General features: G+C 60.0%; 1 protein-coding gene across 1 annotated transcript; it reads left to right on the top strand.

Annotated features, from left to right (window-relative positions):
* The first annotated feature begins 362 nt into the window (after positions 1-362).
* Positions 363-11811, top strand: NUAK2 (NUAK family kinase 2). The gene is made up of 7 exons (XM_055728396.1): positions 363-628; positions 5252-5372; positions 6853-7004; positions 7941-8006; positions 9033-9152; positions 9519-9651; positions 9727-11811. The coding sequence occupies exons 1-7, from the start codon at positions 404-406 to the stop codon at positions 10857-10859; spliced, it is 1950 nt and encodes a 649-aa protein (XP_055584371.1). The 5' UTR covers positions 363-403; the 3' UTR covers positions 10860-11811.
* The last annotated feature ends 10689 nt before the right edge of the window (positions 11812-22500 follow it).

The raw sequence follows: 22500 nt of genomic DNA, 5'->3' as shown, positions 1-22500 counted from the left end.
TCCCCCTGTTCCCACTCAGGAGGGCCGTGGGTGCCCCCTCCCACTCGGGAAGCCCGTGGGTCCCCCGCCCGCCCACTCTATCCCCCCCGAAGTCCCGCGGTTCCCCCCCTCCCACCCGGGATGCCCGTGGGGTCCCCCCCGAAGGCCCGTGTCTGTGCCCCCCCCCACCCGAGAAGCCCGTGGGGTCCCCCCCAGAGGCCCGTGGCTCGCCACCCCCAACCCGGGCGGCCCGTGGGGACCCCCCGCAGCCCCCCCCCCGTCCCTCGCACCGGCTCCCGGGCGGGGCGGCCGCCGCCGGGCGGCCAATGGGCGCGGGGGGGCGCGGCCGGCGGGGCCGCCGCATTTAGCGGCCGGGCCGGGCTGAACTGAGCGGAGCCGAGCCGGGCGGGCGGCGAAGCCGGGGATGGAGCGGGCGGCGGGGCCGGAGGCAGCGATAGGGACAGGGACAGCGCTGGCCGCCTCGCTGGCCGAGGGGTTAATCAAGTCCCCGCGGCCGCTGATGAAGAAGCAGGCGGTGAAGCGGCACCACCACAAGCACAACCTCAAGCACCGCTACGAGTTCCTGGAGACGCTGGGGAAGGGCACCTACGGGAAGGTGAAGAAAGCCCGGGAGCGCTCCGGTAAACTGGTAAGGATCCCCCGGGGCATCCTCCCCGTGAGCCGGTGCGGGGCTCTGCGCATCCCCCGCTCCGAGAGGTGCGGCCCCGCCGGTAGCCGGGAAGCGCGCGCGGGGGCGGGGGGGAGCATCCCAGAGGGGCCTCGCACCCCCCGGGGGGGCTGCAGCTCCCTTTGCCCACTTGACCGCCTTGGCCTTCCTGCCGAGAGGAGCCGCAGGTCCCCGGCAGCCGAGAGCAAACATTGCACTTGAGGCTGAAGGGCTTCCCGCAGCGCCCCTGCCCTGGCTGGGGGGGGGTTGCATCCCCGTCCGGGATGCTGAGCCCCTGGCAAGCGAGTGGCTGTGTGCCATGCATGGCTCAATCCAGCGCAGCCCTCCGGAGGCGTGCAGGGAGAAGTGGGGGACCCTCACCCCCAGGGAAGCAGGGTGCTGCTGGCCTGGCAGCCCTGGCCTTTTGGAATCCACAAGGTTTCAAAGGATAAACCTGAACGTGATTTCCCTGCTCCGGTGCATCCTGCACCACAGGGTGCTGGGACCCGAGAAAGGCGCTGGCACCCACAGCCTGTCCTGGGAGCTGGGGGGGAGCGATGGGGTCCCACGGCTGGACCAGCTTGGGCAGGTGCTGAGGGCTGAGCAGGGTGTGAGGCTGCATCGCTAACGTGCCGAGGAAAACCACTGTAAATCCGAGAGGTTTTCTTGTGTAACGCTCTTCGGTAAGTCAGCTCTGCCATTTCCATTGGCCTATCTGATTCTGAAGAAGCTGCTGTTTTGCTGCATAATCAGGGCCTTGAAATGCAGCTTCCACCCACAGACCTGGAAGGATCCCTCCCCTCGGGATGGGCGAGAAGCCTTGGCTTTCCCTGGCGGCACCTCACAAAGCTTGTGTGGGGAATGGCTGAGCTGCCAGAAAACTCACCTGCCTGTGGAAGCCCCTTGGGACAGGGGCTGGTTTGGCTAGCAGGTTGGTCTGTTATAATGCAAATTAAACACACAAGCCAATGCCTCCCCAATAAATGCTGGAGATAGTCAAAGGCTGGATGGACTAACTAGTACCTCGACGAGCTGGCCGTGTAGGAACGGGAGGCTTAACCACAAATCTTCCCTCTTCCCACAAATTCTTTCTTGTAGCACTCGGCATTTCCGGACCTGTTTAATCTGCAGGCTTATCCTGAGCTGGGTGGGTGTTTGCTCCTGCTCCAAGTGGTTTTCACTTCCCAAACACCGAGGTGTGAGAGCAGGTCCTGCAGCCTCTGCCAGTTACTCCTCGTGGGCTGCGTGGATCCAACGTTACCGGCTGAGGCTGTAACGCTGGAGCTGCTCCGTGCCTGGTTTTTGCCTCTGGCTAATCAGAAAGTGCTGCTGTCAGATGCACTGAATATTGAACCATCTCGTTTTGCTGCGTAGCTTTCTTTTTTTTTTTTTTTTTTTTTTTTTTCTCCTCTGAATTTTAACCAACCTACCCGGACTTAGTTCAGAGCAAGGTGTCTCTAACCAGCTGGTAGGCTGCAGGGAAGACCAAGCTCCCACAGCTGAAGGGTTTTTGGGGACTTCCATGAACATTCTTTGTCTGAAAACCCCTTGTTTTCCAGTTAGAAATCCTTTAGGTGAAATGATGCTCATACCTTCTGGTGGGTACTTCTGCTGAGTGCCCTCCCCAGTCCTTGGAAAATTGTTGTGTCCCTGAAATATTAAGCAGGTGGCGAGAGAGTCACTGGTTCTTTTTCCTTTCCCTTTTTTCTTTTCTTTTTCCCTGCATCTCTCAGTTTGAAGACTCGGTAATATGTGCCATGGTGGTGCAAACTGGTTCCTGCACCTGTTTGCATGGCAGCATCTAGCCTTTTTTTTTTTTTTTTTTTTCTTCCAGCCTGGTTCCCAAGCCCTGGCCCGCAGCCAAGTCAAACAGAAAGAGGGACCTTCTGTGGGACTCGCTTGCGGTGTCAGAAATGTATTTGTGGCCTTGTGCGTTGTCAAGGGGGAGGCAGCACCTGGAATATTCCAAAGCAGCAAAGCCTCTTTTGATCTCCAGTAAGGGGCGAGCACTGGTCTCTTCCCTAGTGGGTTGTAATCCATGTTTCATGGAGCATGAAATGCTGCACTCACAAACTGGAATAACTTCTGAAGTGCTGCCTGGGGTTGTAGCTGAATGCACCTTTCAGCAGCTGCTGAGAATACCTGCTCTGCCTCCCGCCCCACCCCCCCCACCCCCCAAAAAAAATAAAAATTAAAAGGCTTTTTGACTTGGAATGGACTCTCAAATTCTCTAGGCTCCTGCAGCGGGACTTCTTGGGGATGTTTCCTGCAGGAGATTCTTCTCATGGCGTTGGTGGTGGAGGCAGTGTGTAGGCTGTGGTGCTGTGTCCCTGAAGCTGCTGATCCCTGTCTCCAGGGTGGCACAGCCTTTTCTGTCTCAAGGGATCCTCTGCTGTCATCCCTCTTAGGTAGAGGATGTTTTGGAACAAAGCTGCTTCTCAGCACCCCTGGGGAAGGATGGGATGGCCCAGGGTTTAGCCTCCCCATCAGCGCTTGACAGGCAGATAAATCATCCCACCTTGAGTGGCTGGCTTAGTCTTTGTATGAGATGAGGACCCTAACAGTGCCGTACCCTTGCTGTGCATCGTGCCTGGCCGTTACTGTCTGCAGGCGAGCCCCGGGGCTGTAACAGTGCCCTAAACCTGCTCAGGGCTGCTGACTCCCTCTGCCTTGGAGGTCACTAACCACCGGGCTGGTAGGCAAGGGCGTTCACCAGCACCCTGCTGAATACACCCGGTGGCATCTCCTAAGGCTTCCCACAGCCTGGAGCCACTTTGTCTTTTTATGGAGGGTGGATCTTGCCCTAAGCCCCGGCTCAGCAGTGCATGTGCATGAGCATCTTGATCAGCAAACACGCGCTGCATGCACCGCAAAATCCTGCGGCAGTTGGGTTGGATGTCGAGCTTCAGGGGGGAGATGAATAGAGTGAGTCAACAGGAATTTGGGAGCAGGCTGGCTTGCTGCAGGAAGGCTTTGCCCGCGTTCTACTGGGGGTCAGGTAATCAGGGGCTGGAGCAAAAAAATTGTTAAACGTTAACCTAGCACAAAGGTCAGGGAAAAGAATACCTGGCTTTCAAGACGCTATTAAGCGCCTTCAGAAGCTTTGCCCAGAAACTTGCACCTGGGTTATTGGACTTTCTTTGGCCAGAGTCCATTCTGCTTGGTTGCTCCAACCCCTGGGGCTGATGCAGGCGTGATGCTTCCCCAGTGAGCAGGAGGCAACCTCTGCCCTGGCCAGTGCTGGCCTGAAGTGGACTAGTGCAGCAGAGCTCTGGGGCTGGAGGGACTCCATCGGCCATCTCTCTTGCCCATCTGAGCTCTTCAAATTGACCTGTCCTCCCATGGAGACACTGATGTGGCAGCTGGGATCTTGCTGCTTTAGTACCGGGTGACTAGCTGTGGGTGCAATGGGTGTTACTTAGCAAGGGCTGCAGACTTGCTCTGAGCCCTTTGCTGTTGCTGCTTGGTGGTCTAGCTCTCAGGGAACGAGGTGTCTGACTCCCCTAAATCAGAAGGAGGTGAGGCCGAGAATCCATCCTGCACAGCCGAAGGCGGAGGAGGGTCCCTGCACACTGTAGCCATGAGCATCACTCCTGTGCTGGCAGCTGGGGCCGTCGGGTGTCCGTGGCCCCTCTCCCCGTTGCTGGGAGACCTGCGTGGAGGTTCCTTTACAGGATTAATGCTGTTCCGCATTCTTGTCTGATAGAAAAAAAGAGGTTCTGCTGGATTCAGTTGTAAATTCAACCCTAGGAGCACATTGTCTCTCCCCAGCCCCTTTGAAAGAGGATTAGAAGGCATCTATTCTCCAGCACTTACTCTTCTTTCTCCTCCCCTTTCAATTTCCTTGTAGAGGATAACTTGAAAACCCAAGTGAAAGGCTGGAAAGCAGCTTCCATCGTCCGGCACCATGTCTCCAGGCCGGCTGGAGTACAGTCCTGTGCCTAGGAGGGATCTACTCTTTAATAGCAAACTTTCTCTTACCTTTACATGATCAGCTCCTTGAAATAAGTATTTACGAGGAAAACAAAACCTGGTGGTTGTTTTTCTTTTTTTGGTTTTTTTGTTTGGGTTTTGTTTTTTTTTTTCTTTTCTTCCTGCTTTCATGACCCCAAGAAGACGTTGTTGTTGTTATCTTCCAAGTCATGTGTGCAGGTCACATTCCTCTGGCTGGCAGCGGTCCAGCGGCGGCTGTAGCCTGGGACACAATTCCTGTAAGCCACGGCACATAAATGAGGAGCAGGGCTGTGCTACCTGCAGGAGGAGGCTTGGCAAGCTCTCCTGGTAGGAGCTGGCAGCAGGTTTCCCTTAGGGGGGAGGTGGGGGGAGCTTCTCCCTCGTGCACAGCATCAGGACTTGGAAAGTAAAAACCCCTAATTGATAAAATTCACTTTTTTTTTATTTGGAGTTGCTTCAGTGGAGCCGTGCAGCATGGCTTTTGGGTGCAGCACGCCTGAATGGGGAAGATAGGCTATTGATCTCTTGCTTGTGAGCCCCTTCCTGAAAGGGGGGTGGGGTGGGTTTCTTGCCCTGCAACAGGCTTTGGGAAGCCACGATGCTTCTGGCCCCAACAGCCAGGTGACCCTCTCTGCATGTGCTCATTCGCAGGTGGCTATCAAGTCAATCCGGAAAGACAAAATCAAGGATGAGCAGGACCTTGTCCACATCCGGAGAGAGATTGAGATCATGTCCTCCCTCAACCACCCCCACATCATTGCTGTCCACGAAGGTGAGCCCTCCTCTCCCCTTCCCATCCCAGCAGCATCCCCGAGCAGAGCCTCCCAGGTGGGCTGGGTACCAGGGCAGGCTCTGCGGCAGTGGGGTTAGCGCTTGCTGCCCTTCTCATTCAGAGCACAAGCTGTTTGCTATGGCCTGTGTGGTGCTGGTGACTCAGCACCAGCAGGGAGAGCAGATGCTGCTGGGCTGCGGTTTCCCCGCTGCACTCCCCCGCCTCTGCGCAGAGCAGCGGCGAGGGGAAATACCTGCTCCAGAAATAGCCGCTTCCCAACCCATCGCCTCCCGCCCGGAGAGGAAAGCTGGCTCCAGGAGTCTGTGTGGCCTTTTGAGGCTGGAAGCTTTGGTGCTGCTGCCGGCGAGAGGCTGTGCCGTGGAGGGGGAGCTGGTGGCCAGGGCTCCCAGCAAAGCCCAGTGTGCTGTGTGTGGGTCTGGTTGTGCTGGATGCTCGCCCCAGCCACGGCAAGTGCTGGAGCGATGGGAATCTGTGACTTTGCTGTCAGCCTGAGGCAGGAGCTAATCTCAGTGCTGGAGTCCCACTTATTCCCTCCCCTGGGGCACAGGAAAAGCAAACTGCAGGGTGCTGGGAGAGCTCTGGGTGCTGCTGGGCTTGGCTGGACGCAGGGTGCTGGGAGAGCTCTGGGTGCTGCTGGGCTTGGCTTTACGGCCAGGGCTGGGCTTTGCTCCCAGGGTGTCTGGACAACACCGACCAAAGGGGAATTTCTCAAATTCTAACTATGACTAGACTTAGAGCAAAGCTCCAGCTGGATCAGTCTTTGCTTAAACGCTGAGTCCTTTGGCCGCAAACCCAGCGTGCTCCGCACTCTCCCTCGGGGCTGGCTCTGCTGGGGTTCATTGTGCGGTGCCGGCATGTGGCCGGTGCCTGCGTTATCGCTGCCTCTGGTGTGTGTGAGGGATCCAGAGTCCTTTTGTCCTCTCAACAAAAGCAAGTGGATTGGCAGTTCATGGGCGGTGTTTGCAAGGACTGAGTCACGCTGACTGCTGGAATTCAAAAAATATTGAGGTAGCTTTCTGCAACAGGAAGAAAATGCTCCTTTTCTCGGCTCGAGCCAGGGCTGTGTTGAGAGCAATGGGAACGTGTAGAAAGGCCAGCCAGCAGCTCCATCGCCTTTCCCCTTGGCAGAGCTCTATCTAGCAAAGAACCATGTGTCTTAGTCACCCCCTGGCAGAGCAGGGCCCTTCCTCCCGTGCTGTGTGGCTGCAGAGGCCGCTTGTCCAGCAGCCCCAGTGGCACTGTGGGATGCGGGTGGCAGCTCTGGCCACCCCATTCCGACCTGTGGGTACCTGCAGAAACCCCGACACCTTCTGTTTTGCAAAACAGACTGAGGGCACAGGCACTGGGGTGGGCAGTGTGTTAAGTTGGTCAGGGCTCCACCTGCCCGTTAAAAGGCAGGAGAAGTCCCTTACCTCTGCGAATCCATCCTAATGCCCTGTGGCTTCCCATCCCTGCGCAGTGTTTGAGAACAGCAGCAAGATCGTCATCGTGATGGAATACGCCAGCAAGGGGGATCTGTACGACTACATCAGCGAGCGGCAGCGGCTGACGGAGCAGGAGGCACGCCACTTCTTCCGACAGGTCGTGTCAGCTGTCTACTACTGCCATAAGGTGGGTCAGCACCACGCTTCCCACCACCTTCCCGGTGGGAGAACGGAGGGATCGCTCCTGTGTGCTTGGCAGGCTCCGGGCAGAAGTGCAGCAGCTGGGGCTGGGCAGGGGTCTGGTGCGTGATGGGGAAGCTCAGCCTGGGCTGGGAGGTGAGGGGAGCTGGTGGCCACTGGCCTTTCCTGGAGAGGGGTTCATTCTGCCTCTCACCTGGGGTGCGGCAGCTCTTGGGCTGGCACGGAAGCAGCGCTCAAGCAGCTTTCGGGAAGTCCTTGTCTTGGCTTTCCGCTGCTGCGGCATAGGGTGACTAACCCTGCCAGGGAATTATCGACTTGGAGACACCCAGGGCTGTCTGCTGGCGCTGAAAGCTGAGCCCTGGGTCACCTGTTTCAGCCCCTGAAAGGGATGTAAACCCACAGGGCCCTGACCGTGGAGCCTGTGGGTCTCCCTGGAGGATGCTCTGAGGTCGCGCCCTGTCATATATTGTTCCTGGGTACCCGCGTGCCCTTGGCAGGGAGGAGGGGTTGCAGGGCACCTCCTGAACCTGAAGCAAGTTGGAGTCTCTCTTAGCTGGGCAGTAGCAGGTCCTGGTAAATCATGGAGCTGTGCCCCGGCGGGAGCGGGCACTGGCCGCTCTCATGGGTGGGTGGCTGGGGAGGGTGCGGGAGCTCAGCGTGGCACCCGGTGTGGGGTGCTGGCGCGGGGTGCTGCCCTGCTCGTGCTCCTGAGCACCACGGGGAGCTGATAGCACACGGCTTGGGTCATGGTTTACAGCCCGTCCTCATTGACGCACCCAGGGTTATTTACTGCTCCTCCGATTGCTGTCACAGTGTCCTGTTCGCGTGCCGCTGTGCACGGCAGTGACCTCCCCATGCCACCTGACTTTCCCTTCCCCAAACCTGCTGTGAGCTAAACCCGGCTCTCCCCTCCCTCGTGCAGAATGGGGTCGTTCACAGGGACCTGAAGCTGGAGAACATCCTTCTCGATACCAACGGCAACATCAAGGTGAGAGCCTGGCCGCGCTTTGGGTGTCACCCAGCAGAGGGGTTTAAGGGATGCTGCCCAGCGTGGGCAGACTGGGGGTGGCCACAACACCATGGTCCCTGCAGGGCACGCACTTTGCGGAGCTGCGGGAAGCCATCTGTCGGCACTGGGACTGCTGGGATCAGCCTGGCACTGCTGTTTGCCCAGGAGATGGGGAGCCAGGAGGGCGCCTGTACCTGCCCCTGCCATCTGCACCTGGCAGCTGAGCAGGAGAGGCTCCGTGCTGCCTATTAAAGCCGTTATCTATCTCTCTGCTGATAAGAGGGCAAAGTCTGAACGCTGAGGTCAAAGCCCGACTGGCTGGATAAGGAGGGACTCTCCCAGCGAAAGTCCTGGTCCCTGTGTGCACCTCCCGGGTTGGCGGAGGGAGGTGTGGGGCAGCTCCTGGCTCCGCTGGCTCTGAGTGATGCTTTTTGCCCCAGCTGGGAATGCTGTGGCCGCCCGGGGAGGAAGGGCATGGCTGCAGCTGGGAATCTGCTGCGGTCGGTGATAAAGGGCTGCGGGGTTTTATCTCAAAGGGGGTAATTTTGCAACTGGGAGCTCATGAGCAGGGGCTGTACCTGCTGCTCAGTGAGAGGTGATGGGCGTGATGAGGATAACGAACGAGTGTGCGAGGTGGTGCAGAGAGGGGCTGAAGCAACCTGGTGTGGCTGTGAAGGAGCTGGAGGAGAGCCCGGCAGCTCTCCCTCTAACCCCACCTGTGCCTCTGCTCCCAGGGTGCTGGTGCTGGAGGAGCAGAGCCGCAGGGCAGCTGCTGTGGTGGCTGGGATGAGCTTTCTGGGAGGGGGAGAGGGGCAGGAGCAGCCCTGGGGGTGGGCACCCAGCCCGCTGCTGCTCCCTGAGGAGGCTGGGGGCACCCAGGAGCAGGGTGCTGAGGGCAGCACTGGTTTTGGCCGAGCTCCCAGCTGGGGAGCTTTGGGTGGCAATGGTACTCCACCCGTGAAGGGGGGCTTTGCTGCTTGATAACAGCTATAAATGTCTCTCCAGATCGCGGACTTTGGCCTGTCCAACATTTACCAGCAGGATAAACTTCTGCAGACTTACTGTGGCAGCCCACTCTACGCATCCCCCGAAATCATCAATGGGAGGCCGTACAAGGGCCCGGAGGTAGGCTGTGCTTCACCCCCTGTGGATGGGAATGTCGTGCTGCCTCTTTTTGCTCGGCCTTGGGAAGGCACTGGGTGTTTTCCAGCGGAGCGTTGTGGGCAGAGCCCTGCCTGCGTGCTTTGGGGTAACGGGGGTCGCCTAAGACCAAGTACCGTGTGGTTGGTGTGTGGGAGCCACAGAGGGATGGACGTGGTGGGATGCAGGTGGCTGGAGCTGGTCCTGCCCCATGCTTTGTCCTCCCCCTTGGCTTTTGCCATTCTGGGAGCCTGCTGAGGCTCTGGTGGGGGGTCCTGCCCAGCCAGGGTGGGGGCCAGGGCAGCCTGGTCCTGCTGTCCCCCCCTCCAGGCTCATCTGTCCCTCTGGCAGGTGGACAGCTGGTCCCTGGGTGTTCTCCTCTACATCCTGGTCCACGGCACGATGCCGTTTGATGGCCACGACTACAAGACTCTGGTCAAGCAGATCACGAGTGGGGACTACCGGGAACCCACAAAGCTGTCAGGTAGGCGGACGCCCACCACCCCACGCATCCCCCTCCCACGTGTTTCCTTCAGTGCCTGACCTGCCTCTTCCCCAGATGCTTGTGGGCTGATCCGGTGGATGCTGATGGTGAACCCGGAGCGTCGTGCCACCATTGAGGACATCGCCACGCACTGGTGGGTTAACTGGGGCTACAAAGTGCCCATCGGGGAGCAAGAGCTGCTGCGGGAGAGTGAGTCCCCCCTGGCCACGGTGGCAGAGTGGCTCCGCCGCTCCTCCCGGCCCCTGCTGGAGAACAGCTCCAAGGTGCGATGCTTCTTGAAGCAGCACATCCCCGGTGTAGCCCTGGAGCGGCAGCGCTCCCTCAAGAAGTCCAAGAAGGAGAACGATGTCTCCCACGCGCTGCAGGAGGTGGCCCTGGCCCCGGAGAACCCCTCCAAGTCCATCCTCAAGCGGCCTAAGGGCATTCTGAAGAAGAGAAACTCCTGCGAGCAGAAGGTGCCTGGCCCTGGCCCCCCACCGGCAGTGCCCGTGGGAGAGGCGAGGGGTGAGGATGGGGAGGTGGCCGCTGCGGATCTCACCCAGATCCTGTCCTCGGGCATGCTGCCTTGCAGCACGGATGTCGGAGCGGTGCCCATGGCCGTGCCCAAGAAGGGAATACTGAAAAAGCCCCCGACGAGGGAGTCTGGATATTACTCATCCCTGGAGTGCTGTGAGTCTGGGGATGTCCTGGATGCAGGGAGCTTGGACCTTGATGGGAACGTGTTTGCTGACAACCCCTCCCCAGAGCAGGGCCCCCAGGGTCTCCCCACCCGTAGGAAAGGCATCCTCAAGCACAACGGCAAGTACTCCTCCAGCAGCACCGAGCCAGAGGGTCTCCCTGGGCAGGGCTTTGGGAGCTTCAGCGAGGTGCCCCTGCCTCAGGCACCCCGCGCCCGCCCGTCCAGCGCCGTGAGCGAGGACAGCATCCTTTCCACGGAGTCCTTCGATCAACTTGACCTGCCTGCCCTTGTCCCCCATGGTGGCAGGGGCATGCGGGGCTGCATCTCCGCCGACAGCCTCCTGCGGCTGGAAGAGGAGGAGGAGATGGAGGAAGGGCGCAGGTTGCGCCGCTGGACTGTGACACATTGCCGGAGCCCCCTGAGAGAGAGCAGCTTGTCCCTGGCAGGCTGTGACAATGTCACTGAGGTCTATCGACGTGCTGTGGCCATTGGCATGAAGCTGAGCTGAGGGCACCTCCTGGCAGGGCTCCCCGGGGGGGTACGTGTTGGGGAGGGGGCCGAGCCCTCCCTGTCCCAGGGCTGCTGGTGCTGCTGAGCCACATCCCACGTATTTATTTCGCAGCCTTGTGCCCCTTGGGGAGGAGCGCAGGTGGGGAGGGAACCAGGGTGGCTCTGGGGCATTGGCAGGGAGATGCCCCAGGGCCGGGACATTAAATGGACCAAAGTTCTGAGTGATCCAGCCACTGCCCTTGCAGAGGGGCTGGGGGGTCCCGGAGGCTCCTCGCTGCCTCATCCCCTCGCAAACAGGTTCATCTCATTGGGGGTGGGGGGAAACCAAGGGGTTGTGAATTTTTTTTTTTTTTCCTTTGCACTGTGTTTTGGCTGCACAAGATAACAGATGGGGCAGGTGATATATACCTCAAACAAGCTGGAGATGTAGCAAGGTGCTGGTGAGGGGCTGAGGGGTGCTGCCCTGGCTGCTGCCTGCTGGCTGGGCTCTTGGGATGTGCCGGCAATGGGATGCAAAACCACCCAGGCTTTGGCTCTTCCCTCTCCTATGCTGAGAAACCCAACTGGATCTGGCCAAAACCCCAGTCTGAGAACATGCTCTGATGGTAACATCACTATTTTTTTTTTTTTTTTTAATGTCAAAAGGAGGAAGAGGAAAAAAAAAAAGTGCCTTTGAGGCACCATGTCTTTATTTATTGCCTTTGTCCAACTTGATGTAAAACTTCAGCAGCACAGGATGTGTTTGGCTCCGTAACAGACTCCCAGATGTTTTTTACAGGGGGTGGTGGGTGGAGGTGTCTGTGCCGTTGTCTCATGTGCCGCACATCGAAGCTCCGTTGCACTATTGCCACGTGTACGCTGGCCCTTTCCCTTCTCCAGGGTGTGTGTGATTTCCCCTCCTTCCTACAGAGGTGGTCTTGAGAAAACCATTAAATTAAAAGCAAATGCTAGATCCGAGTCGTTATCTTGATTGCTGTGCCACTGCTGCTCGGGGGAGCAGGGAGGTGTGATAGGGTGCTGCTCCTGGCAGGATGGGGCTGTGCATGGTGCTGGGCCTTGCTGCAGTAAAGGTAAGTGTGAGTTAGCTCAGGATGTATCCTCTGGGGTATAACACCTTCGTGCAGCATGTACTTGGCCCCTCCAGTGCCAAGGCTGCTGCGTGGGCTTAAACTGGTGCTTTCCCCACCAGTGCTGTGCGGTGCTGAGCTGTGCCTTGGCATATCCCTTATGTGGGGGTTCAGCACCCACCAGGATGGTGACTGGCTGTAGTTTTTAAGGCTGAGCAGCTGTGTGACCCCGTGAGGGGGGCTGGCTGGGGGCAGGACCTGCTGTGGCAGTACCACAGCACTGCTGCAGTGATGCTGCCTGCGCTGTGCCCCTGCACCGGAGGGCAACGAGTGTGAGCCTGAAGTTCAGGGAAAGCTGTGATGGATGGGGGTGGGTGGCTGCTGAGGATGGTGGACTTGTTACCCCCTCCCCACCGCAGGGTGTCCCAGCTCTGCTCCCAAACTGCGCTTTGACAACGCCGGTGGTGGGTGGGTTTGGATTTGTGGAATATCTGCAGGTCTTGGCTGCAGGAGCTGCCTGCTGGGCAGCTGCCATCTCCACCTGCAGTGCCGGCAGGTGCTGGAGAAAGGACAGAGCGAGACGGCCCCAGCAGCCAGAGCTCGGCCGTGGCAGGTACCACCGGGCTGTCTCCTCTCCGACCCTTTCCCCCAGCTTCCTTTGTCCTCTCCTCCTGCTGCTGCATTGAGACCAGTTTTATTGCTTTACAAAGCGCTGTAACGATTTCCCGTTTCCAGTTGGGTTAATAAGAGACATTTCAGGTCTCCACCACCACCGCGGAGAGGCTGAGCCGCAGGAGCAGGGTGGCAGGGTTGCCTGCCAGGAATGCCACCCCTCGTCCCACGCGGCCAAAGCCATGGGGGGCCACGTGCGCTCTGCCCCCCGCCGCGCATTCCCTGCGTGCTTCCCGTGTTATTAAGAAATGTCGGAGCATTTAAAACTGCTCTGAGGGCATCCAGCTTAGCCAGGGCAAAGTTCCAGTGCCCTGTGGGCTGCTGAGGTGGGAGGGGGCAAGTCGAGGGCTGCAGCACCCATGGGTGCGGGGGCATGGAGCATCCCAAGGTGGAGGTCACGCTGGGGAAGGGACAGAGCTTGCTTTTTGGAAAGCGTTGGTGGGTTTGGTTTCTGGAGCATCCTAAGGTGCTGCGGTCCTGTTTCATTAATAATTTTCAAGAAAATGTTCTTGTGTGCCGGCTTCAGAGTACATGCTGACCACCCCACCACGTGTGTCCCGGCTGGTGGCAGCTGCTCTTTGCACCAGTTTAGGAGTGGTGTCTTGGTCGGCTCAGGCTTGCGGCAGCCCCCCAGGGCTGCGGCAGCGAGCGGAGCTCCCACCCCACCTGTCCTGCAGCGATGCGCAAGGGTGAGAAATGCAGTCGGAGACTCCCAGGGCTGGATGAGCAGGCGAAGGAGGCAGTCTGAACCCAAGGGCACCTCGGAATCGGTGGGAGGGGGCTGCAGTGACTGTTCCCCATCCCTGCCGGTGCCCCCCTCCCCGCACTGTGCCCGTGCTCTCAGCATTCTCCCACCAGCCCTTGGTAACGCTCCTTTCATCCCAGCCCTGATTTCCACTGCCCCCCGTATGGCAGCTGCCCCCCACAGCTGGGGCCTGAGCCCCCCTTTCAGGCCACGACTATTATTAACATCTCTTCTTTATTCAGCCCTTTCATCTTGAGGATTCACAAACCTCCTGCTTCCCTCCTGCCTCCCCAGCTCCCGGGAGCCGCTCAGCGCAGCCCCCCTGCCCCATCCCTGCTGTGGGTGTTTGAAGTGGGTGAAAATGACCTCAGGGGCGTTTTGTTAAGAAAATGCCATTTTTTGGGGGTGACTTCAGCATTTGCTGGCAGTGCTGCCTTGGTGTGTGGGAGCGGAGCTGTGCTCCTGCTGGGCTAGCTTCGGGGAGAGGGAAAGGGGATGAAACACTCAAAGATAAATTGTCCCTGATGATGGGTGATGCTGGAGTGCTTGGAGCACTGTGGATTTATACCAACTGGTGCAAACTTCCCTTGCCACTGTCCCGAGGGGTTGTCCAGGTGAAGCCAGCCTGCAGTGAGTGCCGCGGCTGCTGGGGGGACAGTCAGGACCCCCTCCTGCTAGTCCTCAGGGTGCTGGCTTCTTACTGGGGGAAACTGGTACATCCCCATGGGCTGCACCCCAGGGACTGGTGTTGCAGCCATTGCCGGAGGGCAGGTGTAAGGATTGTCAGGCATGAAAACTGGGCATTTCCAGGGATTTTTCAGTGGGGAGGGGGTTGGGGTGGCTGGCCTGGCTGTGGCTTGGTGGCTCGCTCACACCCCAGGCATGCAGCACCATGCACCAGCCCAGACCTGTAGCTGCCACTTACCTGGGGGCTGTTCCCGGAGCCACGTCCCCATGCGTCATCCGCAAGCAGCCCCAGCACCCTAAAAAAAGGAGAGAGAAGGATATTTTGGGGCCGGAGCAGCAGTGAGCTGGCTGGAGGAGTGGAAGCGGGTGGCTGCCCCACCACTCCCAGCAGGTCCTGCCCGGGCTGGGCTGGGCGTCCCGGCAGAGGGGACCTGTCAGCGCTCCCCTGGCCCCGGGGAGCTGCCGTGGCCCTGAGTCACCCCACAGCACCGCGCTCCTGCCCGGGCTTGTGCCGTGGAGCCCGGATGCGCTGAGCCCATATTTGGGGCTGGGAGTGGGACAGGCAGAGCAGGCTCGGGGGGACACAGCGTGGGAAGGGAGGCATGTGCCTTCCTGGGGGGGGGATGCCTGTGACCCCCAGGGACAGCCTGCAGCAGAGGCCACTTGCATGTAACTGCTGAGAAAGCGGCTGCAGGCAGGGCAAGGGTGCAGCTGGCATCTCCGCTGGCGCTTGCGAGAACCGTTCTTGTATCGGTGGAAAGGAGACAGTGGCAGGGCCACAGCCTGCTCTCATTAGCAACTGGCTCCTAACGATGCCCAGGGCACGGAGCGGCTCAAGGAACGTGGGTGGATGCCCCAAGCGCTCTGGCTTTTCGTATCTGCTGCCTGGAGGCTGTCATCCTCCCGACAGCCTTGACTGAGCCACACTGCCGTTCCTTCGTGTAGAAATCTCCCCTTGTTGGTTTTCTTTTCCTCAGCTTTTCTGCTTGAGCATTTTTTTGTCTGTCTGACGCGTCATGGGCCCAGAGCCAAAAATATTTTTGAGACATTTTGTCGTAACTTTGAGTGCCAGAACAATTAACACAACAAAGTTTAGATGTTTCTTTTGCATGTGATGCTTTCAAAGTAGGGCTTTTCTTTTTAAGGTGCCTCCACAACTACCTGTTTGATTGCTGGATTTCTTTGAAGATCTAAAGAGAAATCCCCACATGAAAGTCCTCCCGTCTTCAATGGCACTTTGCTGCAGCCCGGAGCGGCTGAAAAGGGGGAGAAAGCGGCACCCGGAAACTTTGATCCTGTTTCCCTGGAGCATGAGGAATGGCTGCATCACATCTGAGCCTGAGACCTAAAAACGTAATCCTGGACCCCACCAGGGACGTGGATAACTGAGTGCTGGTAACCATCTTGAAGCCCCAGTGCTCTCCCAAAGCCACGGCAGTGCTGCTGGGGCTGTGCCGGAGGGGGAAGCCCGCGGGATTTCTCTGAGCAGCACAACTCTGCCCACCTACCCAGACCAGCAGCTCCACAGTCCTGGGGTCTGCAGCACTGGGGCTGTGGTCCTCTCTGCAGCAGGATGGGGCAGAGGGGATGAGGAGAGGGTGCTGTGCCAGCACCGCTGGAGCATGGTTTCCAGCTGAGGGACCATCCAGCCATCTCCTGTCCTGCCCATCACTTGCAGGGCCATCTGCCCCATCATGCCTGCTGTGAGCTTCCACGGTGGGACCCCCAAATGCTCTCACTGGACAACTCCTTCTCCCGAGCATCCAACAGCCCATCCCTTGCTGAGCCCCTGGGCACAGGCGGGCACGGCTTATGGCAATGGAAACCCCTACGCTTCTCAAGCGCTTCATATATGTGCAAAGCAGGCATGGGAGGCGCAAAGCTGGCGGGGCTCCCACGGAGACACGGCAAACGAGCCACGCTGGCTCAACCGCCCGGCCAGGCACGCCGTCACCGGCTGCCTGCGCCGGGGGCTGCCGGCTGCTATCGCCCGGCGAGAGCAGGGCTGCGCTGGGGCTCCGCGGGGACATGGCACACCCAGATGCTGTCTCCTTGCCAGGCTGCCAGCTCAGCCCTCCCCGCCAGAGCCGGCTGAACCGCTTTCTCTGGGTGCAGGCTTGGCTTCTTGCAAAAGCAGGTGAAGCAAGAAAGGTGCCCATTTTTCCAGAGGCAGCGGCTGGGGGGGGGCAGGGCTCAGCACCGCTCGCATGCAGGGCAGTGCCGCTGCAGGAAGTTCCCAGCCGGGATGCAAACCTGCTCCCGACATGGCAATGATGTCCCAACCTATGCAAACACCACCAGCAAGAAGCAGGCCTCCTGGCAACATTGCGGTAGGTCTTGTGGGTAGATGGATATTGGCGTTCCCATTTTACACCTGAAGAAACTGGAGTCACACAGTTACTTGGGTGCCTAAAGATGCAAAGCGTTGCTTCACTGGATTGTCAGGACAGCCTCGGTTGGATTTGCTGGATTTGGGACCCACCAGGTCCAGCCCTTTCAAGAAACCCGTCTGGGTGCTTCTTTGCATTCACTGGCAACCAGATACGCTGGGAAAATCACCCTCCCCTGCAGCTCCCAGCGGTTCTGCGCTCCCTTCCCGTGTGAGACATGGGACAAGCTCCCTCACAGCACTGGGCTGGGGGACGGGGGCTCCCAGCTGCTACAGGAATGGCTCTTGGCAGAGGCATTTTAGAGCCTTCTGCTCCCCCTGTGCTGGTTGCCCTGTGCCCACCACCGTGCAGATCCACCTGGGAGGGTCGTGGTGTTGGGGTGCAGCTTTCCCCCAGTACACCAGTCCCAGTGGAGCCCTGCCCAGCTGGAGAGGTGCTGCCCTGGACACTGTGGAGATGCCATCAAGGTGACACTCGATGAGAGAAGGTGTTGCAAACCTCAGTGTCCTGTAGGGTCACCTGAGTCACTGCGCTGTCAGGGCTTTGCCCCAGACAGGTCACCCTGGGGACTGCCTGAAGGATGGTTTGCACAAACCTGGGGTGCTCCGTGGGCAGCAAAGGGCTGGGATGAGGGTGTCTGTCATCAGGGAGCTGCCCACAGCGCAGCCCCATGCCCCTGCGCTCTGCCTGCAGCACCTGCTCTTGGTAGCCAGGAGGCCACCAGCCCACGGGCACAGGGGGCAGGGACAGCAGAGCCATCAGGGACCCTCCAGCAAGCCTGGGGGGTAGCAGGACCCTGAGCCTTTGGGGGTGGCAGGACCCTGAGCCTTTGGGGGTACCAGGACCCTGAGTCTTTGGCCATCACCTTGTGCCATTTGTTGCCTGATGTGGGGCAGTGAACATTGACTTTGGTTTATGGTGGGACCTGCACTGGTTTATGGTGGGACCTGCACATCCCTGCTCAGCCCCACGAGGGTGACCAGGGACCGGCACAGCCAAGCCATGGTCTCAGCTGAGGGATGCCCGGCTGGTGCCCGGCTGGGTCAGTACCTCGAGATGAGGCAGTTTGAACGGGAAGGATGGTGCTGCCCCTTCCCCCTGCTCCTCCGCGGTGACTTGCTGGGCAGGGGGCAGCCAGGGAGACCCCCCCAGCCTCCACCATGCTACGATCGACCTGCGAGCCTAGGCAGCCCTCGGGGAGCTACACGATCAATTATTTTTCTAATCTTATCTAGCTGTCTTTCTCCTGCTTTCTCTTGTGTGCCTTTCTCTCCCTGCCTTCCCCTCCCTCCCCTGCGCTTTGTAGCTGCCCGACAGCCCCACTTCCCCCCTCCAGCCCTTCACTTTGATCCTAGGAAGAAGCAATTGATACTCCTTATCTTTATTGTGGTAGAGACATTCCCGACACTGCCCTTAATTAAATTCCTCTTCATTTTCTTCCATAAGCTTTTCTTTCCCCCTACTCCAGACGAGTATTTATTTTTAAATGTGCAATTAAATTATTAGATTGGCCATGAGTATAACAGCAGCCAGATCCACCGGGGCTCTGCTCCGTGCAGTTCAGGGGGTGACCCCAGGGCTTTCCCCCCCCCCCCTCCCTCCCTGTGCAGCTCAGCCATGGGCTGCTGGGGTCATTCAAGCTCGAGGTGCTGCTGCTCACCCCGTGTGTCCGGGCAGGGAGCTTGGGCTCGGAGGCTGGCAGGGCCTGGGACCAGCCTGTGGTGTAGGGACAGCAGGTGACAGGCAGCCAGCACCCACAGGCACTGGCCTTTCCAAAGCCCAGTGTCAGCAGGAGCTGCTCCACGGTGTGGCTGATGCACCTCTGATGGCTGCAGACGATGTACATGGGTGCCTCGATCCCCTCACCACCGGCAGCAGCCCTGGAGAGGGAGGCATTTGCAGCGCACGGGGTGATGGTGTTCTCTGCTGGGTGCTGAGCTTGCTGAGAACCACTCCTGGGAGGGGTCCAGACGCCCCCGGGAGAAGCCCAAGTGCCTGTGCTGGCCAAGAGTGCAAGAGAGTGTGGCAGCGGTCTGGAAAGCAGGCGGTTCCCAAAACCACATCACCGGTACAGAGCAGGCAGGTGGCATCTGAGAGTGCCCGTGCTGACCTCCCTGTCCCTGTCCCTGTCTCCGGCCAGGACATGCCCTGCCCGAGCAGCTACAGGAGCTCACAGCAGGAGGTTGGACCCCGTCAGTCGTGGTTTTAATTGCAGTGGCTTGGAGGAAAGGGGCTGCACGGGACATTATCAGCTCCCATCCATCCAGCAGCTCCCTCCCCACCATTCCCTGGCTGCAAGAAAGAAAAGGGAAGCTATAATGTGGGCAGGCAGACCCCCACCCCGGCCCCGGTAGGGATCAGGGAAGCAGGATGGGCTCACGGGTGGTGGCAGCAGCCTCCTGTGCCCTGCTGTGCTCTGCGGAGGGCAGTGGTGGCATTGACACAGGTCACAGTGGCATGGGCACTGCCAGCGGTAGCACAGGTGCTGGTCATGGTGACATTGGCACTGGCCGTGGTGGCACAGGCACTGGCCATGGTGGCATTGGGACTGGCCATGGCGGCACTGGCCCTGCCCACGGTAGCACAGGCACTGGCCATGGTGGCACAGGCACTGGCCATGGTGGCATTGGCACTGGCCACCACCACTCTCACCAGGTGAGACCCGAGTGCCCCAGAGCAGCTGCCGGCTGTGTCTCTGCACCACTTTAAGCTTTTCCGCTCGGAAATTTTTCCTCCAGACACTTTGACCTCAGGGGCAGTGAGTATTTTTCATGTAGATCAGTCGAAATTCCCCCGGAGACAGCGCAGGAATGTGAAGCATGTTATCCTTGGTACCAGCTCTTTCTTTTTACGGCCTAAGTTTGGCCACAGCCAGCCAGGGGGAGGGGATGCCTGGGGTCCCGCCGTCTTTCCCACTGATGATTGCCAGCATCCCCGCGCCCCTAGACCCCCTTTCTCCTCATCTTCCCCCTCCTCCTTGGGAAAACTCCCCCGCTGCATTGCATCCCCACGATGTGCCAGGATGGGCTGTCCCGGCGGGTGCCTGGGTGAGGGTCCCCATGCCAAGGTTTGCAGTGGGGTGAGCAGCAGCAAACGGGGGGTGAGGCAATGCCAGCAGCACCCCAAAAAGGAGGTGGGTGCCTCTGGGCGCACGAGGGAGCAGCCTCCAGCTCTTGGTGCTCCTCTCCTTGGGCACGCAGGGAGGTCCCCAGAGCCACGGGGACGCTGCTGGGATGTTTTGGGAGCCCCACCAGCAGAGCAGAGGGCAGCTAATATATTATTTTATCGTCTGAGGCTCATGCAGCTGGAAGCTTGACGGCGTAACACTAGTGAGATAAATGGCTGCCTTGTTCATCTCCATTAAGTGCAATTACCCCTTAGATACCAAACCAATTTATTATTATTATTACTTCTTCAAAGCTTGCTGTGGTGACAGGTGCCCATGCACAGGAGGCAGGGGATGGGGGCCAGTGCTGCCTGGCCACCCCTCGCCCCATGCCGTGGGGCCTGGGCACCCCAGGGTGCCTTTGGGTGGCACCGGCAGAGCGGTTGCAATGTGGCAAACCAGTCCCAAACAGGGAGCGAAGGGAAATCCTGCAGAGGAAAGCATTCCTCTGGCTGTGCCCACCAGAGAGGTCCCACCCCGCCGGCTCGGCCACAGTGCTGGTGCCCCCCACCCCTGCAGGAACCCTCCGACCCACCTCTGGTGTTCCCCAGGAGCCCCCAGTGCCCGTTCTCCCTGTGGGCACCCACGCCAGCCCCATGCCATGTGGCTCGCAGGGGATGCGACCTGTTCCCCACTCCGGGGCAGGGGTGGCTGAGCCCCAGGACCCCAGGGTGCAGGGCCATGAGGGTCCTCGTGCCCGGTGGCACCAGCTTGGTGTGCCCCGTGGCCCCCGCCACCCCAGTCACTCTGTCTTATCCCGCTCTCAATAGCAGACTGGGAGCCCAGCTGCAGCTATTACATAAAACGCAATTAGCAAGGCGGGCGAGGGAGGCCTGAATGGCATTAAGGAATTCCTCCCAGGCTGACGTCAAAGCTTCACCTCTCCTCTCACCACCCACACAAAGGGGGCCGTTATGAGCCCCCCTTCCCCTCCCCGACCCCGCTGTGCCGCTGCCCGCTGGGAGAATGCCAGTCCTCAGGGAGCCCCGGGCTGCACATGCCATGCGGGAATTGTCCCTGTGACCAGCGCGAATGTCACCGGCAGCTCCCTGGCTGCATGTGCAGGATTTGCTGGCTCTTGCCTCCCCCCTTGCCGGGCATGGCCCTTGCCGTCTGCCAGCTGCTCGCTCATGGGAGGGGGGCTCAGCCAGGTGCCCAGGCCTGGGGAGCGGGAGGATGCTGGATGCTGGATGCTGGGGGGCAGCAGGGATGTGGCTCCTGGCTGGCAGCACCCAGCCCACGGGCCCTGCTGCCCCCAGGCAGGATGGAGCTGAGGTGGGGACCAGCCCAGGCAGCTGGCCAGGGGGGACAGGCATGTTTGGGAACAGGAGGCACCACAGGTCCTGAAATTCCTGCTGGGATGGCAGTCGCCCAGCAGGCTGGAGGAGCTCTGCTCACCGCCCCAGCACCGGGGCCTCATCCAGCTGCTGCCAAGGAGGTGGTGGGGGGTGGCTAGTGCCAGGACATGAGCATTTTGCTATGAATGCCCCAAAGTGCCACAGGCTGCTCCGCTGCCCTCAGCCAGCGGGGGCTGCCTCTGCTGAGGGTGGGTGGCAGGGCTCGTGCACGGTGCGGGTGGGACCTCCAGGACCCTCCCCACTTTGCAGAGGACACAGCCATTGCTGGTGCTGAGCTGCGGCACGCACCCGCTGCGTGCTCCGGCACCCTATTGCACCCACCTCCCACTGCCAAGGGAGCCCACAGCCCCCTGAGGTTCATTTAACTCAGGGTGCTCGCTGCTCTCCGCAGAAAGCCCCCCTTGTTCCGCAAGCTCAGGACCACCAGCCCTCCCCTCTGCCCCCCGCCAGGCCCTCCCGCCCCTCCGCGCTGCGCCAGACCCCCAGCCCGGGTGGGGTGGGGTGTCAATGCCGCGTGCAGGCAGGAGAGGGTTAAAGCGCTAATTAGGGTGCGCTAATTAAGGTGAAGGGCCCAGCCCGGCCCTGCCCGGCACTTAGGGAGGATGCTCGGTGGCTCCGGTCCCACCGCCGGGCCCTCTGCGGCGGAGCCCGGGGGCCCCCCTGCGGCCGCGGGTCCACAGCGCCGCGCCCCCGGCCCGGCCGCCCATCGCCGGCAGGGAAAAGGCTTTTCCCCGTCCTTCCTTTTGCTTCCTTTTGCTTCCTTTTGCTTCCTTTTGCTTCCTTTTGCTTTCTTTCCCCACCGTCCTTCCTTTCCCTTTTGCTTTCTTTCCCCACCGTCCTTCCTTTTCCTTTTGCTTTCTTTCCCCACCGTCCTTCCTTTTCCTTTTGCTTTCTTTCCCCACCGTCCTTCCTTTTCCTTTTGCTTTCTTTCCCCACCGTCCTTCCCTCTCCTCTCCTTTTGCTTTTCTTTTCCACCGTCCTTCTTTTTCCCCATGGGCAGGGGGCAGCTGCCCCCCCGGGTCTCAGGGTCCGGGCTGGGGCAGAGCCAAGCAGTGAAGGCCGGTGTGTTCATGTCGCAGGTGTAGTGGTGCTGAGCTGCCCTGGCGCAGCTGGTGCCGCACACGCCTCGCCGGGACGCGGCCGGGCTGGCAGCTCTGCTCAGCCTGTGGATGCGGCCGGTCCCCAGCCTGGTGCCCCAGCATCAGCCCAGCTCCAAGCAAGCCCACGTTGCTCAGACCGAGCTCACGGAGCCAGGACCGCTCCCTGCGGGAAGGATGTGTCCCGAGTGCCACCTGCTGCGACAGGCCAGGCTCCGCGGAGCCTCCGCGAAGGTCTGTGCTGTCTCGTCCCACCTGCAGCACGGTCCTGCGCGCTGGCGCTTGGCTGCCTCGTCTCCATCACCTCCTGGATGCCCTTTCCAGTAAGCACAGGGGATACCTGGGAGCGGGGTCCATCCCCGTGCCCCCAGTCCTTCCGCAGCCAGAGGCAGGACTCTGTCCCCTCGACGCCCCACCACCTGCTGCTTTGACTGTCCCCACCCGTCCCCGCTCAGCA

The sequence above is a fragment of the Falco cherrug genome, chromosome 16, assembly GCF_023634085.1.
Source record: "Falco cherrug isolate bFalChe1 chromosome 16, bFalChe1.pri, whole genome shotgun sequence".
NCBI lineage: Eukaryota > Metazoa > Chordata > Aves > Falconiformes > Falconidae > Falco > Falco cherrug.
Note: the sequence above shows the minus strand (reverse complement) of the source record. Positions and strands in the feature narration are given on the sequence as shown.